Source organism: Ipomoea triloba, chromosome 7, assembly GCF_003576645.1.
Source record: "Ipomoea triloba cultivar NCNSP0323 chromosome 7, ASM357664v1".
Classification (NCBI taxonomy): Eukaryota; Viridiplantae; Streptophyta; class Magnoliopsida; order Solanales; family Convolvulaceae; genus Ipomoea; species Ipomoea triloba.
In genome coordinates, this window is record NC_044922.1 from 14,147,773 (window position 1) to 14,157,064 (window position 9,292).

The 9,292-nt window shown below is 33.6% G+C and overlaps 1 protein-coding gene across 4 annotated transcripts; it reads left to right on the forward strand.

Annotated features, from left to right (window-relative positions):
• The first annotated feature begins 281 nt into the window (after nucleotides 1–281).
• Nucleotides 282–8,225, forward strand: LOC116024891 (DNA repair protein RAD51 homolog 2). 4 transcript variants are annotated; one of them, XM_031265914.1, is made up of 14 exons: nucleotides 283–426; nucleotides 620–733; nucleotides 816–968; nucleotides 1,263–1,366; nucleotides 1,455–1,518; nucleotides 2,092–2,147; nucleotides 2,687–2,767; nucleotides 3,200–3,259; nucleotides 3,368–3,459; nucleotides 3,687–3,806; nucleotides 4,048–4,191; nucleotides 4,599–4,677; nucleotides 6,313–6,347; nucleotides 8,042–8,225. In XM_031265914.1, exons 1-12 carry the CDS (start codon nucleotides 343–345, stop codon nucleotides 4,619–4,621), a joined length of 1,095 nt encoding a protein of 364 aa, XP_031121774.1. In that variant the 5' UTR covers nucleotides 283–342; the 3' UTR covers nucleotides 4,622–4,677; nucleotides 6,313–6,347; nucleotides 8,042–8,225. The 4 variants fall into 4 exon arrangements, with proteins under 4 accessions (XP_031121775.1, XP_031121776.1, XP_031121774.1 ...); XM_031265912.1 differs by having other exon boundaries at nucleotides 6,316–6,347; XM_031265915.1 differs by lacking the exon at nucleotides 4,048–4,191 and having other exon boundaries at nucleotides 282–426; nucleotides 6,316–6,347.
• Nucleotides 8,226–9,292: the final 1,067 nt, after the last annotated feature.

The following is a 9,292-nucleotide window of genomic DNA, read 5'->3' on the forward strand; positions in this document are numbered from 1 at the left end:
ACATCTTTTTACAAATCGCTGATTAAACCTGCTAACACAATTTGCTAATTATTAACATAATCCGTTAACCGCTAATCGCGAATTGCCAAACAAGCCATAAACTTTGGCGTTGGGTTATCATTCTAGCCTTTCTGCGAATTGTGGGCTTATGGGCCCTAATGAAGAAGATAAAGACGTGATGTGGACCTTCCGGGAATTGGGGCCCATCATAGTCCAAACAAAAGAACCAAACGGGCTCCATATGCTGATATGCGTCGACAAGATTGGCGGGAAAGCGGCTACTGCCTTCCCTTCCCCATTTTCGTTATTCGTGTTGGCGAGACGAGAGAGAGAGAGAGAGAGATGGCGAACAAGCTCATAAGCCAAATGGGTCTTCCCAAGTCTGTATCCAACGTCTTTGCGGCTCGAAACATCATCACCGCTAAGGTTCCTCTCCCAACTCCCTTTCAATTACCAGCGCCGTCCATATTACGCATTTCTACATCCTCTTTTCACCGTTTTCAGTTCTCGAACTTCCGCATCTTCATTCTCTCGCAGAATTCTCGATTCAGGGGAAGTTTTAGTAGAACATTCGTTAACTAAAGTGTATTTTGATCTGCATTCAACTGCCTGTTTACAGGATGCACTGTCCTTGACTGAATTCGAGTTGATGGAGTTGTTAGACTTGAATTTGTCCGAGGTGATATCTGCAGTGGGACACATTAGTGAAATTGCTTCGCCGCCATATCAAACTGTAAGATTACTGCTTTAGAATATTTTGTATGGAGGTTTGTAAGAGAACTATTTATGATCAGATTTCTAGTTTCGATTTTTAGGCTTTGTCTCTTCTGGAACTGCGTGTCAACAAGGAGAATTTTGCAGGCCACCTTCCAACTCGTTTGAAAGGATTAGATGCTGCCTTATGCGGTGGAATTCCATTTGGTGTTGTTACGGAATTGGTCGGTCCTGCAGGGATTGGCAAAACCCAGGTATGATGGCGTTTTTGCTTTGACTAGTTTTCTTGATTGGCTTATATAGTTGTATCATTGTCACTGTACAAAAAATATCTCAAATTATATGCATTTATATTGTGCTTGTTTCTCTTAATAGTTATATTGAAAACTATGTTGATTGCTAATTTGTTGGCGAAAATTTCATAAGATGGAGTAGGCCTTCATATTCTTTTGGTTGTTCATATTGTCATTACTCAGTATGCCTTTTGTTGGGTCCAATATGTAACTCTTCTCTGAAGCTTATGTTTCTTATTCTTCTCTAACATGTAGTTCTGCCTCAAGCTCTCATTGCTTGCTGCACTTCCTTCTGCTTATGGAGGATTAGATGGTCATGTGTTATTCATTGATACAGAATCCAAATTCAGTTCTAAAAGGTTCTCCAAATGATGCTTACTTTATAAGCTCCTCATATTGGGGGCATACATTCTTTTTTACCACTGTTTGAATCTATATTGTTTTCAGAATGATAGAAATTGGAGTGAATAGCTTCCCAGAAGTATTTCACAAGGAAAATATGGCTCAAGAGGTACATTGCATATTGAAGAGTATATATTGTGTTGCATTCCTTAAATTTCAGAAGATAGGCAAAGAAAATAATCTTTGAACTAGATAATGAATACTTATCTAGATCAATTGGGAAGTTATATATATATATATATATATATATATATATATATATATTTGCTTGTTTTTGAGGGTTGATAGAATTGCACAGAGATGGAAGTAGTTAACCTGGCTAGATCCCATACTGTCCATGATAATCCCATTTACAATACATATTTCAATGTACATTTTTCTTCTGTTCTTTCTCTCTCCGTGTCCTCATTCATTTCAAATTGTTTCTGTTTCCTTGCTATAAATACACAAAACCTGTATTGATACTGATGCCTTCATCTGGAGAGTGGTACATTTTTCTTCTGTTCTTTCTCTCTCCGTGTCCTCATTCATTTCAAATTGTTTCTGTTTCCTTGCTATAAATACACGAAACCTGTATTGATACTGATGCCTTCATCTGGAGAGTTACCTCTTTGACATGGCTTTAATGAAATAGTACAAAACATCAAACTTTTCAATAAGGAAGTCTTGGTTTATCCTGCAGATGGCAGGAAGGATCATTGTACTCAGACCGACATCACTTTCTGAATTTACAGAGAGGTTTGAAGCAGTGTTGACATATCTGCTGCCAGCCTAAGAACTAATGGAATGCCTAGCTTTAAAGAAAGTGAAATGGATGTGCACATGTGGTGGTGGGGAGATTTAGTTGGTTTATAAACCACTATTCTCGAATTGGAAACTATTCCTTTTTCTTGCCCTCTTTCTTTCCTTTCTCTTCTGTTGTTCGAGTCGGGGTCCCTTGCCTAGGAAAATTGCATAACTCAGTACAGTTAGAAATAAGTAACTCAGTCTTTTCAGTGAAAAGGAAAATAATCAGATTTGCTACTATTTTGGAAGCTTTTTAAGATGGTGCATCATAATAAATGAACATCAAGCCTCTAGATTACCAACTAATTGATGGAAATTAGATTTTAGTGATAAAGATTATGAAAGAGTCTGATTGGAGGCACTGGCCTAAGGGACAGCAATACCCTTCAATCTTAGGAGAGGACTCTAGCATTCCCAAATTTAGTTACCTTAGATAATTATAATCTTTGGGATATTTAAGAATTGTCTGCTCACACACTTCTTATTATCAGATTACAACAAATTAGAGATTCTCTCTTCCAACATAATGTGAAGCTGCTAATTGTTGATAGCTTGGCAGCTCTTCTTTCAGGGTAATTCCATTTCCTCTTTCCCTTCATTGGTTGTCCAACAGTTACCTAGGATGTCAAAAAGATGTGACCTAACCACATTTGATTTAAAATATATGTAAGCAACTTTGAAGGTTCTTTTTATCCCTTTATGGTCATATATGAGCTGTTGAAAAAGGAAAGTTGATTACTTATTAGACTAGAAGTTGATACATTTTTGTTCTTATCCATACCCACATTATGCTGTAAGCAGTGTGCAAGGAGGTTCTTTGTTAGGAATTCACTCTTTCATTGTGATCTCTTAACCTAATTTACTTGTGTTTCTTGTGTTCTTGTCATGTGGCTGATTTGGCTTCATTAATACCTTAAAGAATGAATGGTCATGTTTCTACCTTTGTGGTGCATATTGTTTTCCCCTAAATTAACATTTTATGAATACCTGACAAATTGATTTAGGGAAAGCTCACAGGGGCCTCATAGACAACACTCATTGGGCTGGCACATATCATTTCTTAAGTGAGAATTTTATCTTTTTATTTGGGTTTCAAAAATTTCCTTTCTGTTTCCTCGGACTCGAAATGATCAATTTTTTAGCTTGTGTATATCTTTTTTCTAACTCCTCAGATCGCTTGCTGAGTTCTCACGAATTCCTGTTGTGGTTACCAACCAAGTGAGATCTCAAAATCGTGATGAAATATCCCAGTATTTTTTCCAAGGTATTCTTGCAGAATGAGACATGAAAGTCCACACTGAGAAATAGCGCAACAATTGATGGACTTGACATAATAATGGAATCAACTAATTGAGCTTTCTGGCTTTTCTCTAAAAAAGTTTAGAAGTATTAATTATGAGGCATGGAATGAAGTTGGTTTTTTGAAAATCTTAGCATTTATCTGTTCCAGCTTATCAACTTGTTGAATAACTTAACATTTATCCTTTTCAGCGCAGAGGATAACTAACAACCTTGATAATCCCACAAAATTTGATCACCATTTAATTGCTGCTCTTGGAATCCATTGGTCTCATGCTGTTACGAATCGCCTTGTATTTGAATCTAGATCAGGTTGGTTCTTGCTAATGTTCCTTGCGGCTTAAAACTGCTATCAGATTCACCATGAAAAGACTGATCTATTTAGCTCAACTTTGTCACTTAAGAAACTGAGGATTCATTGCATTCATATTATGTAACACAAGCAAAGCCCTCGAAGTTTTCTTGTTCATTCCTCAATGATGGATAAATTTTTTTGAAAAAATGTATACATTAAAGAATAAAGTGCCAATTACTGTTATCTTGTCTCTTGTAGGTCAAAGGTTTATGAAAGTAGCAAAATCTTCAATATCTCCACCAATTGCTTTTCCCTTCGACATAACGTCATCTGGTATTTCGTTGCTAGATGATGATGGAGAGGAAATTACTGGGCCAGAAATAAATACCATAAATTATCAAGGTCTGATCCTAATCCTTTTCATGTCATATTAAAAAAAAAATTATATGGTATCACCTAGAAGTAAAGCCATAACTAAATTGAGGAACAAAAAGACTCAACTATCACTACACAATTTTAGCAATTGAAGCCGTGAAAGAGCATCCATTATATGATGTTTAACGATTGTTCTTGAAATGCCAACAATATGAGTATATGACCTATAACTTCCTAGTAGCCTATGATAAGGTTACAACATATGCATCTCACATACTTTATGACTATTACTATTGTCTTCTCCCAAACATTATTTAAGTATGTCAACTTCTGAATCTTGTTCTAAGGATTCAACGTATGAAGGCTGTTTTAAGAAATATTTGCTTTGTAATCCTAGAACTTGAAATCCTTATGAGATTTTCTAATTAATGCAGGCCACAGCTGTCTCAATGTTTAGGGATTCTCCTCAATTGGGTCTCTCTCACAACAATTGATCATAGCTTCTCTTTAATGGTAATATGGTGACAAATATCCCTCATTTAGTCATTTTCTCTGTGTGCAATTCATCTGCTGAAAATTTATGCTTTTCATTTGTTTGTCAAACATTGTGGCAAGTGTATTGTTGATGACTTTATTATTTTCTGTTATATGGCTTCACATACATGTCCTACTAGCTTGATAGTTGCTTTTTCTCATTTGCTAAACTTTCACTGCAAGGAATTACTTAAATCTTTCATAAGAAAATTATTGCAGAACTCTAAAGGGGAATATAGTGTGCATATTATTTTAATAGGAAAAGTATCAGTCCTGAACAGAGAATACATTAAATTTTAATAGGAAAAGTATCAGTCATGAACAGAGGATACATAGATCTAGTGATACATTTGCATTGTTCCTTTGGGTGTCTCTTGTAATCTTCCTTGGTTTATACTTGTAGCCTTTACAGTCTTTGCATTCCCCTTCAGTACTTCTCAAAGAATTTTATTCTTTTCTTCTTTATTCTCTTAACTTCCAATTCTCTCTTTAGTTTTCTATTATATATTCATATTTACGGAAAAAAAATTAGTGGAAAGAAAGTATTGTTCTGTTCATGAGAGGAATATCTTCTGATAATTTTGTTGTGAAATGACATATTGCTATTCTTTAGCATTCTCTAATACTGTAATATTATGTCTTGGGGATAATGACTATAAACTAATCCATATTGTTTCTGTTTGAGATTAAACAAGGTGCAACTTGACATTGTGCAAGTTTCCTTTTTTGAGTGCCCATTGAATTGAGAAACCATTAAGGTGGTGGAATTATGACTATTTTTTAGCACATGCCTAGGAAGTGAATAGTCGTGTCCATTAATAGCGGTGTATGGTAAAGATTATTATTTATTCTGATTATTGGGATAATAAATTTGATAATTTACTTTTTATTTGTTTGGCAAAGATTATCATCTTGGATTGTACAGCAAATTTTAGTTTATTAAAGCCAGTAATCCATACATTACTTAGCATGGATTATGAATTTTTCACATTTCATAATCACAAATTATGATCACAAATCATAGTCATAAGCTCTGACAAGCAGTGCCAATATATAATATATGTATTATGTAACAATAATGGGGTATAATATGTGAATTTGCATTTGTTAGGAGCTGAATTTATGGCACCTTTTCTTGATGCTCCATATAATGAGTTAGGTATTAGGTTAGCCTGTTTTGTTTATGTGCTTTTCTGACCTATAGAAATTGAGTTCCTTTTGACTCTTTTAGGTTTGCTTCATGAAAAACCCTATTTTCACCTCTAAGGAACCCTTGGATGCTCTCTTTTTTAGGTGTAGCCAAGGGTTTTCCCTGTCGAACATAGTGTCTAATCACCTCCAAGGAACCCTTGGATGCTCTCTATGGCAAAGAGAATTCCACTCCCCTTGCTACATATGTAGATGTAGATCTTCCCCTTTCATTTGTTGCACCTTTTGTGTTACTTTTAAATTTTGATGCTTCACTGAATTCTATGATCAATCACACTCAATCCACTTGCTTGTGATTTTTATAACTAGGGGAATTATTTATGGGTTTTTTTAGTCTAGAGAAGAGATTTTTTTGGGTTGAACAGATCCTTAACACATGGCTTTAATTTCCTTGTTTAATCATAGCAGCAGCCAGCAGGGGACATGGAGTATAATACCAGGTAAACATGTGTGTACCTGATACCTTAAATTATCAGAAACTTAATCTGTTTATTTATTCAGCTCAAATCATATCTGCCTGTAGGGAAAATTATTAGAAAAATACGCCTAGCTGTTTACTATTTAGTATTAGGATTTGGTGATTATTGAGATTCTTTTCCATGATTAAGCAAAAATATTATCTTCTTTTTCCATAGCCGTACTGTCATAGCATGTGGCTATAGACAAAATTCAGGATTCTATATATTTTATTGCATCATGGCCCCTTAGGTAAACTAAGTCAGAACATTGGAACAAGAATACCTTGGCACAAATTTATAGGAGAAAGAACTAACCCATCAAGTTTTATACAAATGGGGGTGTTGCATTTTGGAGAAATTTTTCCTGCAACACCCCCATTTACTGTCAGGATTTTGTCAGCGACTGCCAGCTTTAGTTATGACAGCAACGGCCAGCTTTAGTTAAATGGGGGTGTTAAATTAATGGGGTTGTTTAAATTAATTTCATTTAGTGCTGGCCGTTGCATTTGCAACGGCCAGCTTTTTATTTTTTTTTATTTTTTTATTTTTTTTCTTTAAAATTTAATGGCAGCTTCTTATTTTGTATTGTTTTTTTTTTAATAATTATTATTTAATTTTTAAATTTAACATTATTATTAAATTTATTATTATTAATTTAATTAAATATTGTCATTAAATTTATAATTTATAATTATAATTACAATTATAATTTTTAGAATGTTAATAGATAAAGAAATAATTAAAATATAGTAGGATGAAATGGTGGGTCCACAAAAATCTGAGAAAAAATTAAAACTAATGTGAAGAAGAGTTTTTGGGATTGAGTGAGATAGTAGATGATGATGTGGATGTCTGGGCCACAAAAAACTTAGAGTAAAACCTCAACTATTGTGGAGGGCTTAAGAATTTGAACAGTTTTTTTTGGGAGGATCGAGGGGGAGAAACTTTTGAATTTAGTACGGCTTCAATGCTGAATCTTTTGTATTCCTTGATCTGTGTTGTAGAAGACGTAAAAGTTAGGCTCCTGCTCTACAAAACTAATACCTTCTTTTATGGCCTATTATTAAATAAGATTCGAAATGAATCCAAAATTTGATAATTTGCACTTTTCGTCCCTAAATTGTAAGGCAATTACAGAATTCGTCCTTAAGTGTTGGTCATGTTCACTTTTCGTCATTTTCATCCCTAATGTTTTAGTAAAGAGACAAAAAGTGCAACGTCACTGATAACATCGGGACGAAAAGTGAATATGACTAACACTTAGGAACGAATTCTACAATTACACTATAACCTAAGGACCAAGTGTAATTTTTCTTTCTCTTTTTTTTGGTTTGCATATATATTATCTTATATCCCCACCGCTTGCAAGACTAATTTGGGTTTGGTTTGTTTTGTGCTTATTAAGTTTAAATCTTCTTGAAATTCACATACAAGAGTTGACCTCTTGGCCTTGCAATTTTGTTGCATTAATACTGTTTTTTTTTAACTTTTTTAAGCTGGTGGGTTAAGATTAATTATTTTTTAAAGATGTGATGTGTGGCCCAACTTTTAACTGTCTTCCTTATCCTTCTAGCAAAGCAATCATAAATTTGATTATATCTTTTGATTTTAAGGTTTAATTAAGTGAAGACAAATTGATTGTATAGCGCCCTTTTAACTCAATAATATATGTACAGGTGTTGCCTATTGAATATCTCCAAGAGGCCAACTTGCTTGACCACGGCATATGGAAAACATAGAGAAAGAGTTGGTTGGGTTGTTTCATAGTATGTTTGATATCTGTCTCAGACGCTGTTTAAAGTAGTGATATATTTTTAAGGTTAACTAATCTCAATCAATGTCCAGATTCAAGTTGATGAATAGGTTGGCGTGCCTGGTTGATTATTCTAGTTTTGGCATCTTAATCTCCTCGAAGATTCGTGCTTAAAAAAGAAATTATAGGAACATCGTAATTGAAAGCTGTCACTGACATTGTAACCCCTGGCCCATGATGGGCCATTTGCTAATTATTTAATCCTTGCCCTTTCCTGTAGTAGCAAGTGGAATATCTAGGTTTCACCGTACTCCACATAATTAGATATGTTTAATCACATCTTATTAAACGATGGGATCATAAAGCCAATATGTCATATCATGCTTTTATACTTTTTTTTTTTTATTCTGCCCACAAAAGATGAAATTATCTTTAACTCCATGACTTTTACATTTTGGCTTGACAAAACAAAGGAAATAAATCATGATAATTCAATAACTTATTAGATGAGATGACCAGTATCCATAAAGAGCTCATCACATTTGATGTAATTTTCTTTCACATTACAACTATCAAAATTTAGTCTTATGTGCCTGTGTTTACTCATAATCTATTACCAAAATACCAACTAAACTCTCCAAGTGAGCTTTATTATTATTTTTTTTATATACACTTGAGTATATACAATTTTACTATACATTATCACTATCACTGTTTATTCCCACTTTTCTTTAATTGATTTTTAATGATCCCTGCCAGTCTGTCACTTTTCAATTTGATTTTTTGAAATCAAGTTACAACATTTGTTTTACCAATAGTTATGCATCATTATATCTATAGTTAAAAATATAATTTTATTACATTTATGATATTGCATCGCTAATTTCCTTTATAACTATACACTATCATGTACTCTCTTCGTTTCATTTTGTTCGCCTGATTAGGTTAGCGAGATTTGACTAAAGTTATTTTTAATTTAAATTTTTATAATATTAAGTTTAGTATTAATATATAAACAAAAAATAATAAATTTAAAAATTACTAAAGAAAATAAGTAATAAAAAGAATTGATTTAACCAATGAACAGTAAACAGAACATGCAAAATAGGACAGATGGAGTATTATATATCAACTTTTGTTTTTACTTTTTCAGTGGGTGATTGTACGCCATGGA